Source organism: Gallus gallus, chromosome 3 (assembly GCF_016699485.2).
Source record: "Gallus gallus isolate bGalGal1 chromosome 3, bGalGal1.mat.broiler.GRCg7b, whole genome shotgun sequence".
Taxonomy (NCBI): Eukaryota; Metazoa; Chordata; class Aves; order Galliformes; family Phasianidae; genus Gallus; species Gallus gallus.
The window spans coordinates 12087538-12110923 of NC_052534.1; the positions used below are offsets into that span (position 1 = coordinate 12087538).

General features: G+C 35.8%; 1 protein-coding gene across 7 annotated transcripts in view; it reads left to right on the top strand.

Moving 5' to 3' along the window:
• Positions 1-23386, top strand: part of CDC42BPA (CDC42 binding protein kinase alpha) — a 174957-nt gene that overhangs the window by 115498 nt on the left and 36073 nt on the right. For 3 of the 7 annotated variants that reach the window (NM_001199443.3, XM_046938650.1, XM_046938651.1), the window contains 6 exons: positions 4618-4723; positions 6223-6347; positions 12607-12712; positions 13296-13444; positions 15421-15512; positions 17652-17728. In NM_001199443.3, the coding sequence (NP_001186372.2) occupies positions 4618-4723; positions 6223-6347; positions 12607-12712; positions 13296-13444; positions 15421-15512; positions 17652-17728 (655 nt within the window). Of the gene's footprint in view, positions 1-4617; positions 4724-6222; positions 6348-12606; positions 12713-13295; positions 13445-15420; positions 15513-17651; positions 17729-18862; positions 18911-22262; positions 22302-23386 lie in introns of all 7 variants that reach the window. The other 4 variants (NM_001398237.1, XM_046938652.1, XM_046938649.1 and 1 more) reach the window with 3 other exon arrangements.

The following is a 23386-nucleotide window of genomic DNA, read 5'->3' on the forward strand; positions in this document are numbered from 1 at the left end:
TCACCTTTAGAAGTGAAGCAACAATGACAACAAAATCCATAATATTGTAATGAAACAGTTAATCTTACACCACAACTCTGGCACTGTCTGATGGTTCCAAGGTATGTAACTTGAGTTTCAGAATTGCAGCTCAAGATATGTTGACTCCAGATATTTGTGTTGCAGCTTAACTTTTTTTTTTTTTTTTAACTTTTTTTATTGTTTGGTATTTTCATCCTTTGATGCAAAACAAATGTGTTAAAGATCAACTATTGCTTACATTTCTGCCTGCACAGGAACTTAATGTGGACTCGGGCTAATCCGTGCTGGGTTGTATCCAGTATTAACATCATTCATCAGACTACTGTAGGCATAAGCTGCTTTATCTCTTCTGGCATGGTAATTTGTCAGAGAAGTGCTTTTTCCTCTCCCATGCAGTGGAGCTTATAACTAGCCTTGACAATGTTCCTTGCGACATTAATCAGTAGAAATGAGTTTTTCTGTTGGATAGTGTAGTGTTTAAAATACTATAGTCATAGCTTGAACACGTTCGTCATTTCCATTCATATAAGTCAGAGTACTTGATAGACATTGAAGTAGGTGTTTCTTTTTGCTGCTGTGATAAGATTGGATATTAGAAAAAGCATGAATGAGAGATTCCTACTGAAAGCTTAAGCTGTAGCAGTCCTTGAATATAAGCAGTAAATAAAATAAAAGCATTTTTCAATGCAAATTTGTAGGCTGGACATATTATTGCAGCAGTTTGCTGCTTCATTAAATGTTGAGAGGGGAAGCCTGACAACTGTAGTGCATTTTCGTTGTATCACAACTTAATGATCTCGCTCACCTATGGCTTATAAATACAGAAAAGGATATGTTGTCTTGCAATCAATAAGGGGATAGTATGATACTCTTTTAATGACGTCAGCTCATTAGTGCCTTTAAAGGAGTGAATATTGAAGGAGGAATCATTAATACTTCTTTCTGCAGCCTACACTGTTTTTAGAGATGAAACCTTCAAACGTCAACCAGTACAAAAACTCCCTGAAGTTCTATCAGAACCATTCTAATGCAAAGCTGCAGAACCTATAACTAGATGTTCATTGAGTGAAGTGACAAATGGCCTAACAATGCAGATCTTCATGCTAGCTTTTTGTCTTTTAGTATAGCTTCTCTGTGAATAGAAAACAAGCTGCATCAGAATCTGAAGTGAAGGCTGATGTAGTCATGTATTTCTGTATTTCAAATGTTGATGTTAGAAAAAACTGTAAAGATTGAGCAGAAATGTATTACATATCTGAAATCCAACATTTAGCCCTTAGTGCGAAGGGCTTCAGCATTGTATTGAGTCAGGTGTCCAGGCACAGCAGGAGGGATTAACGAAGACTTGACCTTCAACTGGGTTTTGTTAAACTGATAGGCACAATTTCACTGGGTCTCCACAGAAATGCAGAAGTTCACTGTTCAATGTATGTTACAGATTGACATCTGTAGTAATTCTAGGATTTAGAAGGAAAGTTTAAGTATTAAGAATGGAAGAATTGCCATTCAGTTCATAGTATTTGGTAGTTTTCTTGTGAGATTGCTACTTTTTTTGTTTCTCCTTGCATGCATTGTTTAGCTTTTGTAATCAGGCATACAAAGCTTTTTGTTAGTCTGCCAATACAGAATTACAGAGGTGTTGTTCAATGTAAGCGTTGAAAAGGAGGCAGCTGAAGTCTTCATAGTGAAATAAGTGGAACTATTTAAACAATAGGTTTGGAGTGGGCTCAGCATTGAAGTGTATTTGGTAGTCTAACAATAAACTTCAGTATATGTTAGAAGGATAGAGTTGCGTTGCTTTATAAAGGCTATAGTAAAGAGTTAATTCTGTATATTATTCCAAGCAAGGGTCAGTTTGGTCTCACTCAGAATCTACTCTGGGAACTTTTTTGAACTTGCACGCTTTTGGTTTCCACTTCATTTTTTAAAATAGGGATTTTTTTTATTTGTTTGTTTCCTTTACATTTAGGATTTATTCCTTGTTATCTCAACAGTATAAGTGTTCAAGGAAGAGAAACTACCTCACTGTACTCTTTGCAAATAGTCTGATAAACTGTACTACTAAAATTGGAAACATAGGGACACGGTATCAGGCCAGTGATACGTGTAATACAATATTCAATTTCTTAGAATTGTTATTATGAAATATTTCAGAAGAAGTTGCAAAATACCTTGAGTGAAGAATAAATCATGTTTGTGGAGTTTTAAGTCTATTAATGACGGGTTTATAAAGCAAGAAAGTTCTATAAAATAGTGTTTGCTTTTTTAGATTTATGATATGAGGAAGCCTGAGGGCTGGTGTTTGTTTTGGGTCAAATTTTCTTGTTTTTCAAAGCAGTGAGATAAAATGTTAATCCACTTTCTACATCCACAGCTAAGAGCTGAAGTGACAAAGTGCTACCGTAAAGCTGTATTTCATGTTGCTTGCATGTGATTTGTGATAGTTCTGTTGTTTTGGTTTTTTTTCACTAACAAAACAAAATCTGGATCACGTATCATTTCTTAAACTTCAAAAGTGAATACATAGCTAAATTTTAGATGAGAGAAGAAGCTTGATGGGAGAGGAGGATGCTAAGCTTCAAAGTTAATGTTGTATTTTGATCTTCTTGGCTGTCCAAGATACGCCTATGGAGTCTGTCATAATATTGCGGCTTGCTGAATTGATATTTGGGTATAATAGATTATATTCACATTCTCCTTTGTTTATTTTCTTTGTTTGTGTACCATACTATAGCAATTTGACTTACTAGGTTAGTGACAATAAGCAGTTTAATTAAGAACCTAAAATACAGAGAAATACAAACATTGTTGAGTGGCTATCCATAATTCACCACCATTTTTTGACTGCTTTGAGCCTTAAAGCCATTAAATAACAAGAAACACAGAACATAAATGCTATAAATAAGTAAATCCTCACACAAACATTAATATGTAAATGCTAAATAAAAGGAATAAGAGAAACTAAAAGTAAGTTTGGTCTGCACTCTGAGAAATTGGTCTTGAATCTCTGCCTTGCAAACAGAAGCAAGACCTGTTATTAATTCCCCTGACAGCCAATGCTTTAATCTTTTCCTGCCTTTTCCCTGGATGGCTCATCATATGCAGGGAATCCGTTAGTACAGAAAAGGGGTGGTGGTTAATTTCAAACTTGGCATTTAAACCATAACGATAGTATGTTACTTTGCTAGGAGGTAGTGTTATGTTTCAAAGGATGCCTAGCAACATAGGATTTCACCATGAATCTAACATGCTGTACTAGATTTCAAAGAGTAGTTGAAGCACTAAATGAATTTCAAATTAGGGATAGGAAATTCAAACCAGCATTACTCTTAACTGGGCTCACTGTAACCACTGACGCGTCTCTGTTTTTTTAAGGGTGTTCTTGCAATTTGGTACACTTGTACTAGTTGCACATCTCAGAAAAAGAGGGGAGGTTATAATTCCTCTATCGTGCAACATCAAGCTCTGGTTGGTATCCAGAAAAACAGTTGCAATGTTCAAGACAAAATTTCTCCTGGATTTTATCTTTACACAGCTCTTTTTTAAAGAACTGCAAATTTTTAAACCTCTTAAAGCCAGACAATGATGTTTACTGATGGGTATTTTCTGTACCTTTGGCATTCATAGTGCAGTTCCATCAATCTACACGAACTTTGTACCCATTACCTGTCACAGTGAATACAAGAGGCTACAGTGCCATCTTCCTGAAACTTTCAATTGTAGTGAGTCTCAGAAGAGAGGCTCTATTTTCTGATGGGAGTTGAAGGTCTGCAGCATTGCAGTACAGCTCTTCAAGGAAGCGGCAATGTTTTTTGTCATAACATGAATTTAATTTCAGGTTCTCAAGTTCATTACACAGCATCAGATTTGCACCAATTCAGTCCAGTGGTTGTTTTCTACTGAATGACACCCACAAGATAAGGGAAGGGTTAAAGGAAGCAGCTGTTTGAAACGGTTTTTCAGAATGAAGGGGCCCAACCCAAACTGGGATCTTGTCATGTTAGGATTGTAAAAGTTATCCATTCCATTTTGCTGATAGTAAGTATTCAGATGCGTCCTCTTGCCTGAATCTTACTGCCCACGTAAGCTTTTCTTACCAGTGACACAGTCCCAGCTGCTGTAATTTAACTTCTGTACATTCTGGTAATGTACGTGGTTGTTTTCACCTGTCATTCCGTATGAAACCTGGAACTATAGAAACATGAAAATTAAAATAGTGTTCCTGTGAACTTTAAGAGAAGTTGTCTAGAATGTCTCAGAATATTGGCAGACTTCAGTCTGCAGAATTTCAGCTGTTCAGTGTTTGAGGGATTCATTAAAGAATACAATGTGTACAAGTGGACTGATAAAGCTTGGGGGAGCTCTTTTAATATTGTATTGAGGGGAATTTAATTGATGATAAAATTAAAGACTGTTTTACAGTACTGAAATGGTAGTTTGACACACACTGTGCTTTAGTCTTGGTAGACTTGGGTATTGCCAGTGTAGTACTTTCCTTTCAGTTACTATCTATATTGATCATTATATGTTTAAGTAAACAGTGTGATACATTTTTTGAAAGGAAATTTTCTAAATCTAATCAATTTTTTTTCTTAGCCAAAGTGAAAGAGAGGAATTTGAAACAGAGTTCAAACAGAAGTATGAACGGGAAAAGATTCTGCTAACAGAGGAAAACAAGAAACTTTCAAATGAACTTGATAAGGTAAGTGCTGATTAGCTGAGTCCTGAGTTTACAATTAGAATAGGCTGTGTACAAATTTGGTAATATAAAGCTTCAGTGGTTAACAAAACTTACTAGAAGATAATATTACACAAAAAATGTTGTCATTAGTATTTGAATAGGGAATATCTACAGGCATTTGAATTTGAGATTGTGTTTATATATGTATGTATAGGTATATATGGGTCATTATATGTTACAATGAATATGGTTATAATGGTTATAACCAATAGTTCTACTAAGAATATTAAGTTTACTAAGATTAATTTTATACAATATTCTAAGCCAAAAAAGAAAAAATATATATTTGCCTTTGTGATCCAAATATAAAGTTATATGTTTAATGATGTGATTATGTAGAATCTATTTGCCTGTCAGTTAGTGTTAAATAGCTGAGCCCTTCCTGCATGGCAAGGTTGTGTGTTGAGTCACTAAAAATCTATGAACAGTAAGACAATTTAATTGAAGTGTACTGAGCAGTGAATACTTAGATTTTGTTTATCTCCTACTGTTCGTTTCACTTTTCTGTTTTTCAGAATTTGATTTGCTTTGTATTTATTTTGTAAAGCAGCATTGAAAAAATAGATGTTTAAATCAGAAGTCCGTTGAAATGATAGCTATATATAGCTAAGTATTCATATAAGAAATAAAATAGACAGTAGGTTAAAATTTGGTATCTTTTCATCATTTTGATTTGTTAATATATTTCACTGCAAAAAGCATCATTTCATGTGAGATTTATTCTCCTCATCAACCTTTCTTTTAAGTCTATCTGATGTCTAATTCCATTATAATTTTGGGAATATTTAGCATAATGAAGTTTTAGTTTTCCATATGAAATCAGGTTAGCTGTGGCTTTTGCCTTTCAGAAGGTGCTTGTATGAATGACAGCTGTGTGAATGCAAGGGAAGTTAATTGCTAGGTATTCCATTTTGTACTTACAGATGTGCATTTAATTTCAATTTCTCTGTCTGTGAGCAAGTAAAATGAAAAACATGAGAATGTGAAATACCTGGAGAATCTCCTGGCTGATATGTGGCTGTATCTGCTAAGCCTCATTCTCCATGGTTACTAGACAAGGGGGAGATTCTGTACTTTTATCTGAGCTGTGCCATTTTGTGTGCCCTTGTTTTGCCTTTTTAATTTATTTTTTCATATAGAGAGCATTCTACACATATATGGTGTGAAACAGAAACCTTTTAAGAGTTGTAGAGTTATATGGAGACTAGTTCTCTAGAAACGGATGTTTTTTTTTCTAAGAGCAAAAATGTAGTTCTAGTCTCTTTAAGTACTGCTGAGGTCATATATGAGAAAAGATTCTGGCTTTTATTGTTGCATGGTGTTCATTGTGATGGGCATTGGCAAATTTTAAAGCAGAAATATAAACTGAGAGAGAGAAAGGACACATGACTCTGAGTCTGCAGAGAGATGGAGTCACAATAGCTTATACAACTGAACAATGTGTTTAATTTCTCATTCAGCTCACCACCATGTTTGAGAGGCTGAGTATGAATAACCGGCAGCTGGAAGAAGAAATGAGAGACCTAGCTGATAAAAAGGAATCTGTAGCCCACTGGGAGGCCCAAATTACCGAGATCATCCAATGGTGAGTACTCAGTGTGGTAGGGCTGTTGCTGAGTTTTGCAGTTGTACTTGACACTTACAAGTGCTTAGGTGAAATCCCCCACCTGTCTGGGATTCTGCTCTATTTTTACCTGAGATTTTAATAACATCCATATCTAGAAAATCATGTTCCTCCTTAAGAAGGAAAGTGTCTTTTCAAATACAAGGAATGAAGCACAAAATGATCGTTGCTGTTGGGTGTGGCTTGTGGCTTTGGAAGAATGCTGAAAGGAATCATGTGCTGAGCTCACGCCTCCAAGAAGGAGCAAGCCTGGGAAAAGCGGTGGCTGAGAGCATTTGTGTCTGAGCGTTCATGTCCTTCATCTGCTTGGCATGTGTGAGAACAAAACAAATGTAGCGCAACTTTCATGTGATTTTTACAAGGCAGAAGGTTTGAGACTGTTCAAGTGCCAGTCAGGTGATGTTTCTAATAATACTTTAGTTAAACAATGATGTTACATTTATAAAGTCTTCTGTCCGCTTCTAATAAATGGAGGAAGAAAATAACTTGAAACTATTAAGAGAGATTGAGTTTTCTAGACATATTTCATTTTTCTCCTCCATTCCTGTTTTTCAGTCCCCTCACTTCGTAGGGCTCATTGTAGTGTTTAGTATCTATGAGAACATTTTGTATCTCAACATTTTTTTTCCACTTCCGTGAAGATTTCATCATCACATACTAATCTTTTTTTCCACTTAGTACTTGAATTCTTCCCCATTTCTTCTGCCTCATGGTAACTAAATAATCTAACTTGTAATGCCAAAGTGAGAATCAGAAACATTTATTTTAATGAATCCTAGTATGCTGATTGTTGTAAGGCCAGTATAGTTTTGTTGTTCAAACACACAGAAAGTTTGCCTTTGAATATAACTGTGTGATATATAACAAGAAAGCAAGGTTGTCTTCTGGCTTTCTGGAATTGTTTTAAACTGTTTGTTACTTAAAATAATACAACTCTGCTCTGTCTTAAGAAGTTCATGGTGTGTCAAGGCATTGAATTCATAGCAGAGATGACAAAATTTAAAGGGTCCAATTGTGCAGGTTTGTCTGTCACAACTCTAAGCATAGTAGACTGTCATCGGAGATATATATATATATTTGCTAAAACTCTGTTAGTTTGTAGCTGATTGTAAATGCTTATTCAGAAAAAAAAAATCAAGGTAAGAAGAGACACGAGTCTGTTATTTTGCATTCCATGTTGTTGGAAAGCACTCAAAAGTTTGGAGCTACAGAAAAAGACAAGTCAGCATTAAATGTGGATTGTTTTACTTGACACTATGTAAAAGTGTACTAACAACCATTAAGAAAGTCCATTCTCCAATTTATGAGAGCATTTAATATTTTAAGATGTACTACTGATGCAGTTCAGATACATGATAAGACATCTTGCATGCATTAGATGTCACCTGGGAGGAAAAGAGGTTTGGGATTGTTTTTTTTTTGTGTGTGTGTGTCCCTAGAGATGCTAAATGAAACAAGGTTAGCAGCATGCAAGAATAACTTCCTTAAGCATTTTACCAATCTCTTTCAATAGTACAGTGTATTTTAAAAAGCATGGAGCCAAAAATTAAAGTTTTGTTTTAAAAAAGGCAAAAAAAAAAAAACCTCAACAACTACAGGCAAACTTTAAGGAGATAGAAAACATGGTTTAATTTCAGTTTTTAATTACCATACGTATCTCAATTTTCTGTTTGCATTTCTTTCCACCTGTATTAAAATTTTTCAGCATTGTGAGGTGTACAGTAAACAAGTACACAGATGTTATATAGCATACAAAGAAGTTAGGCTGGTAATATTACCATGTTGCAAAAGATAATCAGATATAAATGAAAGGTGCTCACCAGTGTTGTAGGCTCACAAAGACTCCCCAAGGAGCAATCGCCAGGAAGAGATCCTTCCTTAGTGGCAGTCAGCCCTTAAGTGGGATCTAGGAGAGGTGCAGCCTGGCTCCACCTCTTCTGGTCACACAGCTGAATTGCCTTCACCTGTGCTCCCGTGGCTGACTCGGTGCTCACCTCAGGTGGTCAATCAGAGGTTGAGGCTGTGATTCAACAGTTCCCATACAGAAGGTGACACAGCCGCTCACATTTCTTTCTTACTGTGTTTGGATTTCCCATGTGTTAGCCAGATGATCTGGTAATGTCCCTCTTCTGTCCTTAGAATTCTACTCTGCATACTGAAAATAGTCCTTATCTGGGAACTTTTTTGCTGTGGAACTTGGGCTGCTGTATAAATTATTATCCATTATAACGGTAAACATTTGAAAAGAAAAGTATCTATATTCTTTTAAAACTAATTTAGTCAGTCACACAACTGTGTTTTCTTTGGAAGAGCATACAAATTTAATGCATACCTGACTGCATCTTCAAAATGGAAATAGCATGCCTAGGAGCTAACAAACTAGGGTAGATCTTCTAGAGCTGTATCTCCCCACCTAACAGATTTTCATTTAATACTAAATCAAAATATAAATTTTGGGTGCATACTTTAAAACACCTTTAAAATTCTTTTTTGTTCTCCTGTCTAATTTTTCTACCATGATTTGTGAAGGATAAAAGGCAGGATGTGCAGTTAATTACTATTTTGGTAAGCAGTTTGTTTGGCTCTCTGTCAGTTCAAGGTATTAGTTGTAGCTCTGTTTTAAGTAACACCAAGCCTAAGGAGTCCTTCATTTTGAGTGTTTTACCATCTTGCAGATCTCTCTCAGGACACGTGTGGCACTCTTTGAGTTTACATTTCAGGCAGTTAAGACTGTTCCTCTCTTCACAACTCCTTGTGACTTTCTACATTTTTTATCTTTCAAATTTTGTAACATGTAAGTTATAAAACTGGCCTGTCATGTTCCCTTGAGCCTTTCCCTGCATTCTTACTGTGGTCTCTTGCGTCTTGTTTATGTAGATGTACAAAACTCTTTTTATTTTTGCTGTTATTATCCCAAGACACCATAAATATAGCCAACTTCTTACTAGAAATACTTCAGCCAAAATTTAATTGCTTATTCTAATGTTGGTAGCAATAGACCTTCACAGATCGTTCAGCTTTAATGGAGCTATTATAATGACATGCTTATATTGGCCAAATGGCTCATCATTCCTTGACAAGAATAAGAGATGTTGAGGATTTTATAGTCAGCTATACATTTTCCTATGGGAGATAGGAAAGAAATTCATTGTCTGTGAGGCTACCACAGTCACTTCAAAAGGGAAACTTTTGAATAGCCATGGTACTGTATTTCTGATTTATTGCTGAGAGGAGATTGATGGAAATCTTGGTAGGAATTCCCAGAGTGCTTGTCAAAAATTTGAACTTACTAGCCCTCTCTGGGACGCTATAAGCCAATTAAAAAAATTGTAGAAGTAGACAGTCCAATAACTAATACTACAGAAGTCTGTTTTTCTCTCAACTGATTGAAAAGGAATCTTTAATGACGAGTTCAAGTTAATAACTTTGTATGTTGAGTTTGTACGTAAAAATGAACTAAATCCTACCGAATTTACTCATAGAATGAAACATTAAGCCTAGATTCAGCTGAGACCAGAAGGTATGGCTATTGTTACAGTGAAGATTGGTGAATATTTGCCTTCTTAACTTCCACCAACTGCAGTATGGTTGATTTTTATCTTGATTTTATTTTTTATTTTTTTATTTTTTAAGTACCACAGTAGTTCTTTGAGTTTTGAAATCTGCTTGCACTCAGAAGAAAGCATACACAAATTGTGTAAGAGATTTAGAGTAGGGCGGGACTTTTAATAACTATCAAAAAGTTGCAGGAAATTCAGCTGAAAACCTGAGAAGTTCTGAGATTCGTGGTATTCAAAGTAGGAATAATCAGAGATTAATCATCTATTAAATAGCAATTATGGAGAGTAGGGGAAAACTTCAGTGTTTGAGAGCAAAGAAAAGTGCTGAAAGTTTAAAGAAATAGGATTGGTTTGTTTGTTTCTTTTAAATAGATTAGGGGAGAAGAAAAGTGATACTTTAAGGATAGTGATAGAAGGACAGAGGTTTAAAAGCTTTGAGAACCTATGGGAGAACTAACAGTGACAGCCTTCAGACTTCCCTGAGGTTTTTAAATGAAATGAGATGCAGCTTGGCATATGATTTCAGGGCTTCAAGATCCCTTCTGTTTAGCAAATAATAATAATAATAACAATAGCAATAACTAATAATAAAAAAAATCTCTGGTCTTGTTTCATTTTGTGTTGTAAAGAATTCTGGATACAGACACAGATGGTCCAACTTTCATAGTAGCATGATGAATAAACTACCAGATGTTTGTCAGTGGTTATTTGAATGTTGGCATGATGTTGTCCCCAAGTACAAAATGAAATTTTAGTTTTATTTAGTTAGTTTCCAACAACAACAGCATAATAATAATAATCAGCAAAACAGTAACAAATCCAAATTCTCTTAAGAAATCAGCATTTGATCAATATGTAAATCATTTTGGAGAAAATGCTGCCATCTAGTGGTTAACAACACCATCTCTACTTTAAATTGTACTATCTACTGTCTTTAGTAGACTAAAGAGTCTGCTTAAACATGGTATCGATTTTTGTTATTAAAAAAAAAAAAAGACTTCCTTTCTAACATGGAAGTGAGTATTTCTGTTTCCATTTGTACTTCGTTCTTTTTAGTATCTGTTTTGTTATGCATAAGCTTCTTATGCTGATTCCTGCACTTTTTGCCCACTCTTGTATCATAAGTGGTTTGTACAGGACAGGATCTTCTCATCTAGTCATCAAAATGGGTTACATCTAGAATCTTAGAAAGTTGATAGTCTGCTTCCATTGAGTTCTCGTATACCCTGGGAAAATTGCTAACTCATTCATATCAAAACTATCTCACTGACTTTAATGGAATTGGGAGGTGGTTTTTAGTTTTGTTTTGTTATGCTTTTAGGTCTCCTCCTTACCTTTTGAACTAAATTGTAAGCAAGAGACAAAAAAGATAAAGCTGAAAGAATAATTAAGTTCTCAGCTTTTTCATGTTGGGTGGGAGTTTTGTTGCAAGTAATCTCTAGCTTCTCTGATTAAAGCATTCTTCCTTGTATATATCCTAAGCTGCACACCCAGAAGTCACTACAACCTGTATAGCTTTTACTATGGTAAAGCTTTTCTGTTCCTTCCAAGCCCATGGCAGTTCAGATTGAGAGCTTCTCTCTGGCTTGCTATCTGTAAAACTTCTTGAAGCATTATTTTGTTTTCGTTATTAATGGCATTCATTATTCATTATTATTCATTATTAATTCATTAATGGTAGACTTTCAAGTAGCACTGTTTCCATATTCGTTCTGTTCATGAACCCTATAAAATCAACAGGAGAAACTTGTATTGCTATATATGCAATGGGGGGAAATCCCTTTCTGCAGACAGGTCACTAGGAGAGGCTGGAAAAAAGGCAGTGCTGAAGCCATTCTTAAGAAGGGTGGAAAGGGTGACCCAGGGAACTACCAACCTGTCAGCCTCACTTCTGTGCCAGGGAAGATCATGGCGCAGATTATCCTGGAAGCTATGCTAAGGCACATGGCAGAGGGAGGTGATATGGGATAACCAGCATGGCTTCACCAACTGCAAGTCCTGCCTGACAAACCTTGTGGTTTCTTATGATGGCATAACTGCATTAGTGAGCAAGGGAAGAGCCACTGATGTCATCTGTCTGGACTTCAGTAAGGCTTTTGGCATGGTCCCTTCTCTCCAGACTGGAAAAGCATCAATTTGTTGGAGGACTGCTCAGTGGACTAGGAACTTGTTGCAAGATTGTATCCAGACAGCGGTCAATGTCTGGATGGAGATCAGTGACGAGTGGTGTCCCTCACGGGTCAGTGCTGGGACCAACACTCTCTAATATCTTCATCAATGACATTGACAGTGGAGTTGAGTGCACCCTCAGCAAGTTTTACCAATGTTAAGCATTTTTCTTTTCCTGTGTCTTGACTGTTAACCATGACCTTTTTTTTTTTTTTTTTCCAGCCCCAGAGCCTCATATGTGTTGTGTAGGGGTAGTTTGGGGGTGAAGGGGAGGCTCTTCCTTCTGCTCTGAGTGGAGATGAGGATCCATTTTCCCTCATCTTGTATGTCAGTACAGCTCCTCAGGTTTGGATGCTAACTTACCTTCCTCTTGCAGGCACTTAAGTTAGGGTTCTTGCTTAGCCTGTGTCAGTATACTAAGAAAAATGAACTTTGTTTTTTGTTTAGATTGTTTAGTTAAAACGTATTTTTCTTCTAATGTAATTGTCTAGGGTAAGTGATGAAAAAGATGCTCGAGGTTATCTTCAAGCCTTGGCTTCTAAAATGACAGAAGAACTAGAGGCCCTGAGGAATTCCAGCTTGGGTGCAAGAGCTACAGTAAGACTTAGAATTCTGCATATCAGATGTTTTGTTTGTTTTTAAATGATAATGGTAATTTGATAGTTTCAGCTGCAGTAATAGTATTCTTTCTGTAGAGGCTGTGTTAGTCAAAAGTTAAACTACTCTAGAGCTTCCCTTCTGAATAACTTACTAGCAAATTTATTGTTTATCACATAATGTAATTTTTATCTATGATATTGTTGAAGTAGCTACTTTCTAATCATATATTAATCTGTTGAAGGAAATGTATACTATGCTGCATGGAAAACTTAAAGTCTTTCACTGTGACCGTCCTTCATAGTGGTTATTTGAATTGAGTCACATCAAAAGTAGAATTTGCAGAGTTTCTTTGCTTTTAAGACTATGACAGCATATGACATTCATCTTGCTTATTTATTACTTGAGTTTAAGAATCATAAGAATACTCTCTAGAATTTTGTTGATAACTTTGAAATTAAGGAACTGTTACGTCAAGAACATAGTAGACTAAGAGAGATAATTCTTCAAGTTAGTTACTTTCCTCCTTTTCTGCCTTCTTTTGCCTTACTCTTCCTTCTCCCTTTTATCTTTTTTTTACTAGGACATGCCCTGGAAGATGCGCCGTTTTGCAAAGCTAGATATGTCCGCAAGGTTGGAACTACAGTCAGCTCTTGATGCTGAAATCCGAGCCAAACAGGCTATTCAAGATGAGTTGAATAAAGTCAAAGCTTCCTGTATCTCTACAGAGTGGTAAGACTGAATTGTTCTAGTGGAAACTTACTTTGATTCATCCCAGGGAGTGTCAGCATATCATCATTTAATTTACATTTTCTGTCAAAATTTGATAATGAATGATGCTAGGTTCTTATATCCAAAAGTGGAAAAAAAAAAAAAAAAAAGATGTCTATCTTAATTGTGCAAGCAACTGGATGCTTCCTTTGAAGTTTTGGAATCTTGAAGATTTTCAGAGGGGACACTTTGTTTTCAATAATGTAATATCTCCTAGTTTAGTATCAAGTTCAAATACAGAATGATTAGAGTTTATTCTTTTCCATTGTATTGATAGCTATGTGGGCTCATTCTGAAAAAAAACCTAAGAAACTATTACTGTGTATTGGTTTGCACAGCAACAATAAGTGCTTGTAGAAGATGATGAATGCTCTTATTCCTTCTTCAGATCCCTTTTTTGAGGTTTTCTTTTTATTTTTAAACTTAAATTATAAAATTTCAAGTAGGGTGAATGACTGAAGCAGGGAACTAGTACCAAGACATTCAATTTCTAGGTCTCTAGCTTAAATTTAGTTCATTTCAATGGTGCCTAAAAACTAATACTAAAGAAATCTCTTGGAACTCTGCGAACACAGATTTGCTGGTGGAGGTCTTTGTCATAGCATTTACCACTGAAACTGGTACCTGTTGTTTCCTTTGCTAGTTTGGACAGAAATCAAATACAGATCATGAGATTTTTCTGAACCTTCAAGAGAATTCTGTTTAAGGGGTGTTTAAGAACAAGCTTGCACTGCTACTAATGATTACAACTAAATTCTGATGAAAAAGTAGGCATGAATACCTCTAGCTGTGGTTCTGATTCCTTCTACAGGCATTAACTTTGTTAAATGAAGTGGCATAGTAGGTGAAGTACACAAATATGATGAAGTACAAAATATGTACTGTTTGCATGCCTCCTGTCATATGTTGTGATTTGACTTAAACTAAAGCATAGCAAATGTGCCACGAGAAGAAAATTGATCCTGCACTATGATGTTACATTTCCAAATAACAAATCTCACTGACCTGTTGCAGTGCTAGTCCTTTAAGTTGGTGTAGGTTGAAGTAGGTGCTTAAGGTGAAATACAACTTTTGAGCCTTCTCTTAGAGTCGCACACGTTCTATTTCCGTTACATCTTTCTCTACAAAAATACTTTTTATAGGAGCATTTTTGTCATCTTGCAGTGGCTAAACACATAAAAGTGCAATACAAAGCATGGAAACAGCCCCTAGCACAGAAGGGATAGGATGTGATATAAGAATTTCAAACACAAGCAAAACAAAGAATTTTTCTTTAATCATATTTGTGAAGCACTGACTTGTGTTGCAGCTTTAGGAAATAATTTGGACAGAGCTGAGGTATCTGTGAAGTGGGAATACCATTTCCACCTTAACTGGGAGGTTTTCATACCAGATAACCTGATGATAGGCAGTGTGGATCCTCTAAGAATAGGAAAGCCACTGTTTTCTTTGGTCAGCAAGGATGAGGAGTGCTGGAGGAATTCTGTAGAAGGTAATGTTACCTACCTCCTGCTGTGAAAGCGTTGACTCAGAAAGAACTGAAACAGCTAGCTGTTATACATAACCTATTAGTATCACAGGTACTATGAATGAACAAAATAAAAACTCAATTTGTAAGTTTATAAATACATATGGTCTTTCTTTTCTTATTCACAGGGTACAAGCTCACACAATTACTCATAAATTAGAGATGTGAGCCTACCTAATGGTTAAACAAGGGCAATTAATGCTCGTTCTGTTTCTTTAAGATACCTTACTAAAGAGGTCCAAACTGGTTTCTGAGTTCATTCTTGCATTTGATGAGAGCATGCAGCTTGCTCGGCATTGATTTTTAACTGAGCAGTAGTCCAGATAGCATGCAAAGATGAACAAAGAAAGTGATTTGTAACATTGATTCTCAATATTTACAAAGGATTTTTGTTTGTGTTCTTTTGAAGTAAATTGCAAGAATCAGAGAAGAAGAATTTGGAACTGTTGACAGATATTGAAAGGCTGAAGAAGGAGACAGAAGAACTTAGATCAGAAAAGGGTATGGCAACTGATATCCAACTAAATAAGATCATATTTCACATGTGTGGGTACATCTTATCAATTAAGTGTCGTCTTGCCACTAAAATATGATACCAAGAAGCTTTGGCATACAAAATGTAAATGCAGCTATTGCATGGTGAGATGTGCCCACAGCAGTTGAACTTGCTGATATGTACCTGTAACAGCTTTGGTGATACACTTGAACCAGTAAGATATTATCCATGTTGGAATTGTATTACTTTTGTTTGGCATATGTATGGTGTTTGAGTGCCAGAAAACTGCTGGAAGTATGGATTTACTTGTAATTATTCCCCATCTTTGATGAATGAACAGTATTTAGACTTTAGCACTAATCGCTGTATTTTTTCATCTATAAACATTTGAGGCCCATGAGAGGGAAAACAGCTGCAGAGGCACTCTGCAGTTCATTCGTTGGTTTCTTGGATGGCTTCATTGATTGGCTTTGTAAACATGTAGTGATCAGTATGGTCATGTTTGCTTTGCTGTGGTTATAAGAGAATATTCTGGGATTTCTGTTGCATCTGCCTAACAGTGTTTTGCATTAGAGAAGAGACTTTTAGTAAGTCTGAAATGAAAAAAAATCATGGAGGTAAGATTAAGGATTTGGCCGATTCTTTACAGTTCCTGTAGTATCTCTAATATTTGTATCTTTCGAGTTACATGGGAAGAAATGATTTTTTTTAGGCCAAATGGAATTACCACATTTTTTTGTGGGAAACTGCTTGAGCTTGAGTTTCAAAATTCTAGCAACAGTTGCTGCTTAGAGATTTTAAATGTTGTTTAGCCTTTGCATCCCACTGTTGTGACAGTCAATAATGTATTGTAGTTAACATTCATTTTCCATATATAGGCCTCCGAGTGTTGGTTGACTGGTAGAAAAGATATAAACCTATACAAAATATTCAGAAATCACTGGCACTGATTAGCAAATACCACTTAGGGAATTGTTAATTGTTCATCTTGATGTTAGCGCTATGATCAGGATTATACTGCCAAGCGTTTGGAAAGTTACCTGTGATAGCATTTTCGTGGGGACATTAACGCTTTGTCATGTTTAGCTTTTACTTTTAGATTTTTGAACTATCTTACATATTGTCCACAGTTACTCTGCTTATGAAATCTACCTTTCCAGGAAACAATGTTAAGAATTTGTAATTAATGTTTTGTCTTGTATTTTTTCTAGTCTTAATATCTTATTATTTTTGTGCAAATGGAGATAAACGTTTACTCTTAAAAAAAAAAAAAAGGAGTATTAAGTTTATTATTATGCTTCCAGAAGTAAATGTGTAAGATTCTACTGTAATTACTCAAATATTTTGATAGAAATATGCCTTAATTCAACATCCTTATTATCTTTGGACTTGATTCTCCATTGTAAGAGGAACTCTATAGATGTTTCTTTCGTTATCTGTGTTGAGGATTCAGCTGCAGTCAATATTCTGTGGTAGACTAACTTTCTCATATGTGTAGATTGATTTCTACCATTCGTTGCTCTTGATAAATGCATTGCAGAAACCTAGGAGGTTGGGGAAAATGATTACTAAAAATGATTCTGTAAAGAAGTAGGTAATCAGAGAATTTTTTTTTAGTCTTTTTCTAGGGTTTCAGTGTATTTATATAGAAACTGTATTATTTGAAAATACTCTGTATTCCCCAAACAGCGTGTTTTCTGTGCTTTTTGTTGAATCTCACTGTTTGAGAGAGCTTTTATCTACAGTCTTGTCACAGTAGTCTGTCCAGTGTGCAGGCAGAGCAGGGACGATACCTGCTGTGATAGTGGTTAAGCCTGTATGATTCAGTGCATGTTGCCGATGGCCATAAGCACATTAGAAACTTGTGCCTTCTGTGTAATACACCCATAAGTTTGTTTTCATGTTCAGTTCACACCACACACATCTTAGCTTGGAAAAGGTTAAATAAACATCTGTTGCTTGATTTAGTGGGTGTATAGCTATTAAAAAAATCTTTTACTATGGAGAACAGACCAAACATGACAACTGCTTTAAAAAACAGTATCTGGCTCAGGTGGATTCCCAAACCGTGAATGCAGCAAGGCAAAGGTCCTCCATAAAAAGGTCATTTTTCTGTAGCTTAAAAACGTGCTGCTGTTTTCTAGGTGTAAAGCACCAAGACTCACAGAATTCTTTCTTGGCATTTTTGAATGCGCCTACCTCTGCTCTGGATCAATTTGAAGTAAGTGTACAGCTGTTCTCTCTCTCAATTAGTCAATGAAACTTTTTACTATTGCTGTTTTACATAGAATACACTTTTGCTGAGAGTTTGTTACTGTTTTAATCATATTATCCCGTGTATACTTGCATATGACAGTATGTGAATATTGCTCGTTGTTTGCAGTGCTGGCTGTCTTCTCTTGAACACTTATAATCATAGCGAATTCTCCCTAAAATGTTGAATGCAGAAATTTTCCTAATATCATAGCAAACACATAATGCAGAGGTGCTCAGGTGACTTTGGTACATGTTCAGAATAATGCTAAGTAATGTGAATGCTGGTTTGGTAAACATGAAAGTATGCAAATAATCCTTGATTGCATTCCATGAAGTCGTTGATACTGTGTATTTATTAGGTTGTTTTCATTGTTTGTTCATTTTCATTCACAGGTTTCTAAAACCCAGATAATTGCTATTCATTTCCTCTCCACAGAACCTATACTCCTAAAAAATAAATCTGTTTAATTCCTTTGTCACTTAGAATAAAGGCCTGTTTAGGTAGAAAGGATGTGGAAAATTAAAACAATACTATACATTTCTTATACTTTATTTTAATCAACAGCCAACAGTGCATCATTTTTCTTTTAAAAAAACAACTAGGCTGAAATACTGGTCAAACTAAATTCAGTGGGAACAACACATTTGTTGTAAAATCTGTGCTTGTTTTATTCCCGATACATATGCAAGATCATAACATTTAGCTTCAAAAGAGATCCCTGATGTTATTAATCTCCCAAAATAAACATGCTTTTTACTGTGTATTCATTATTGTCTCATGATTCATAATTAATACATTTTTTTTCATTTCTCTTTTAAATTATTTCTCTTATAAGTTACTTTTAAAATAAAATTCCTGTTGGAGTGTAGGAATCTTGTTTTACTGAGTCAATGCAGGAAAAACATTTGATTTTATGTGTTGATTATTAATTGTCTATGAAAGGCAATTAATGAAAACTTAGATAACATTTTGGCACTTGTCATTTATAGTTGCTTATTTTTGTATTTTTATTTATACTGAAGTTTTCTTCATCCATCTCTTTTTCTGTCTCTCTCCCTTCCTTTGTTTTTTTCTTCACTGCTGTTTTCATTAAAATAGGATTCCTTTTCCTCTTCTTCATCCTCATTGATTGATTTTATGGATGACGTAAGTCTTTGGCTTTCAAACCAGTAAATCCCTCAATAACAGAGATCAGTTGATTGATTTCAAGTATTTGAACAATAATGCAGTCATATAAATGCTGCAAGTGTGCTGGAGAGCTATATCTGTAATACTTACACCTGTCTATATAGATAAATGTGAGATTTTGAATTAAATGGTTTTCTTTATGTGAGTAATTCTATATTGGAGAAGATTGTTTCTAATGGGGAGAAGCTGCTATTGGGCCTTTACTTTAGCAAATGGTTTTAAAATTACTGGCATACTTCTATCACTAGGTTCTATTGTTTCATGTCATTACGTTTGTCATTAGTTGTTTCCAAAACTCTTCTGGTCACTTCAGTGAAAATGTTTCCTTTTATGCCTGCATTGCAGGAAGTAATCTTTATTTCAGCTGTGAAGTGACCTTCTTGATTGATTTCTTCTTACTGCCATGTGAGATGCTAATTTTTAATCACAGCAGTGTTTAAAAATTTGCTCTGATTAGCTGCTTGCTAAGGAAATTAAATTACAAGCTGAAAATTGTCTGCATTATATTTCTTCCAGGATGAAGTAATAAGCACATAATTGTAAATGCTAAGAGGCTTTAAATACTCTACATCATTTGTAGAAAACCACCCATTATCATTCTTTGTATACTGTGTGTACATCTGTGTGTTTTGTGTGTGTATGTAATATACACATACACAAATATGGAGTATTTAAAGTACAATAATATTTGCACTAAAAAGCAGCATGATTTATTTTATTCTAGAAATATTTGTTGTGAAGGATGTAAGAAAGAAAGTATCATATATAGATCTATTCTGTTGCTTGCACTTCCTTTTACCAACTCCGAAAGAACACTTTTCATCTTGGTGGTTTTTTTCTGTAAATCAAATATATGCCACAGACAAATTGTGAATGTACATTCTGCAGAAGTAGAACATTTTTGTCCTCATTTTTGTATAGAATATAGAAAACCTTGTCTTGTTGGAATTTTATTGCACCAAGAATATGACAGGTGTAGTTTCTTGTCTTGTTAAATGTATAACAGATGAATTTTTATGTCCTTTATTGGATTAAGGAAGTGTTCTGTATGTTGCCATAGCATTAGGAGCACTTAGTTTGTGTCAGCAGGCTCCTTCATACAAAGGTACTTCTAAAAGAAGTATCTACTACTCTCCTACAATGACCGATGAGGGAATTGGAGCATAGACATACAGAATCAAAATTCCGATGCTGTATCTTCAAGCTGAGCCCAGCAGCTGTTTTTTTCTCAATTGCTTTGGGCAGGAGTACATTTCTAGATTGCACTGGTGAGGGGCTAACCTCACTAACAGAGAGGCAGAATGCTTTCTCACAAATCTGCTAAAACTCCAGAACCAGAGACTTGACTATTCAAAGATGAGAGAAGTGCTCTGTAGACAAGTACAATGCCTGTTGAGTTACCTTTCTTTTTTGAAAGAGAAGTGTCTGATGACCTTGTTAGTAGTGGAAAGTGGTGTAATTAAATTGTGTTTGAAGTCAGTTCTGCGTCCTTCATTACTTGGACTATTATTTCATTCATTTGTGGATTCTTAATACCTCACCTCAATTGTCAAGATGATTGTTTTTATGTTTCAGCTAATTAAGTAGTTCAATGTCTGTATATTTGGCTGAACTTAAAATGAGGGGCTCCTCCTCTCTCCATCCACATCTGTCATCCTGACTCTCTTCCTTTCCCCCCAAATAAAAGAAAATAAAAGCAGCCTATTTGCTGGATATGACCTCCGTTCCCTTTTCAGTGTCTCTTTTTGACAGTAGTTACCTTGAATGGCGATGTTTCCTGTAGCATCTCAAGAAGAGTTAAACCTATGTTCAGTCATACCTGAGAAGTCGATGGGTTCCTTAAATTAAGTCTAGGAAAGAATTAGAAGTCCTTAGGTTAGGCTCAATATGGGATGGTTTTCAGGAAAGCCTCTTCTGTAATTGGGATCCTAAAGTAAATATTAACAATGGCCTGTAATGTTCCTCCACCCTCTGTGCTTCATTACAAAATGACAGGGTATAAGCAGTGCTGATTTTGACTTGCTGGTTATATTTGACATTTATTAGGGCGGGTAACGTATTCCTTGTCTGCCATCCAAATCATGTAATTGTTTATCACGCTGAGAATGATTGCAGTTAATTCTGATTGTGTCAGTGAGGAAAACAATAGCTGTGCGTTTCCTCTGGAGAGAATTAAAAAATAGCTATCTCACTGTCTCTGTAGCCTGCAGATGCCCAACAAGAAAACGAGTAGCTCAGTATTCCGAGTAACAGTCACTGCTGCTTCCAGCTATTCCTCCTTTAATCCTCAATACTTGGTCAGGTCTACAGAACTAGTGCTGAAATCTTCATGGTTGCAGAAGCTATTGTGTCCAGAAATGATCCTTGTTTCTGCTGTGTGCATGGGAGAGTGTGAAAAGGAGTAGGAATAGGCTTTGCTGTCTGCAGTTTCAGGTTTTGGTGGGAGTGCAGTCACCCTCGGTGACTCTGCTGTACTTTTGTCTAAATCTTCACCCCTGTTGCCTTGTGTGTTGCAGGCTGTTGTTAATGTCATGTAGGTCTGAAGTCTGCTGTGCTCCCTGAAAGTGTCTGATACTGGCACTGTTGAGCAGTGGATTTTGAGCTGTTTTATTTTTTATAAAGACTGATCTTTGTGTATCTCACCAGCTAACAGAAGCGATCAAGTTATTTTGTTTAAAGTTGAGTCACTGATTATTTAGTAACAGTAAAATGGAATTCCATTTTCCCTTGACAAAATCTTTTTTTTTCACTTGCTGAAGAGATTATTTTTCTCCTGTTGTAACAAATTATGAATTAAAAATAGCTTTCTTAAATCTTCCTGTGGGCTTTAGTTAAACTAAACAAATCTTGGCTCTGTAAATAACAGCAGAATAAGTCATGTTCTCAATTTTCAATTTTAAGTAGTCCAGTTGAGTGCTCTGACTGTACCTGCACATTCATAATTAAGTTTAGAATAATCCTTAATAATACTTTAAATTGGATATATTGCACCTCCAAGAGATTACCTTACTCATCTTGTTCAGAACACAGAGATATACTGACTGCAAATCGTGCTTCTTTGGTGTAACGTAGTCTACAGTTTCACTGTTACTGTCCAGCGTAAAGCTGCAAACTTTAAAATAACTGTTCCTTTTTGTGATGTTTCTTTCCTCTTGTTGCCCCAGAATACTGTTTTGGAAATACTTTTAAAAATGAACATGTCTGTGTGTGTATAAAAACTACATCTGGAAACATACAGCAGTGAATACTGAGCTGATTTCCGTGTCATTGTTTGGTTTTGTAACATATTCTCCTCCTTTCTTTGTTAAAGCGCTCTCCTTCCTGTATTCCAGCTAACAAAGGCAGACGTGTAAGAGGCTGTCTTACTCTATGTGGCCCTTTATTTTTGCCTGTCGTGTACATGCCTTCGTTTAATGTATGGATCGTCTGCATGTCTTGTACTGCTGCTGCTCTTTGCTGCTGCTGCTGCTGCTGCTGCTGCTGCTGTGCTTTTTGTTGTTTTACAGCCCTGGACTAAAAGCTTTTGGATAATTTGATTTGGTAATACTTCCATGAGTGGAATATCACTGTAGCTTCGTCTACTTTTTCATTTCAGTGTGAAAGTTCATTATGAGATGTCAAATAAGCAGGATGAGCACATGCCAAATGAGGGCCTGTTTGAAGAGGGTGTGTGTAGGATTATAGGAATTTCCTACAGAAGATAAATTTTGGCATTCAGGAGGCCTATCATAGCAAGTAATTGAAAATAGCACAGAGATAAATAGGAAGAGGGAAACTGAGTGTTGAAGAGGACAGGAAAAATTCATACAACGAAAACAGAGTTGTATGTCTTACAGTCTGTTATGCTGGAAAGCTCTATGATGTTTCAAAAAAAAAAAGTGGAATTCGAAACATGGTGTTATCCAAGCTTTGTCAGACTGCTTTGGTACTAGGTATGCTGTGCCCATTTTGAACTCATCTTGCTTCTTTTGATTCTTCTATGTATAGAAGATAATAGGAACAGTAAAGTATAGAAAGCATTTATAATGAATTTTCAATAAACAATGATATCCGCAGCTCCAGTACTTACCTTACCTATGTAGATCAAAGCATGAATCTCTGTGTTCAGGGCAGGCTTACAGTAACTGCTTGTTTTTGCCCACTGTGGCTCCAATTCACATGTGTTTGCACAGTGGCCAGCTTTGGCTCAGGCCTTCACAGGTGACATTGTGTAGACCACCAAACACAGAGTGGTGGAAGACAACAAGGCTATTACAATTTGATCTGAAATGTTGTTTTCCTAATCTAGTGGCTTAGTTTAAAACTAATTTTTGTGGCGTTAATATGATCCACTTAAGTTGAGTTCAGTTGCTTTTGTACTTTCTTCTCCTTAAAGTAAGGAACCTGAAGATTACTGCAGCAATACAGCTTAGGGCTCTGTTTCTACAGTGAAGT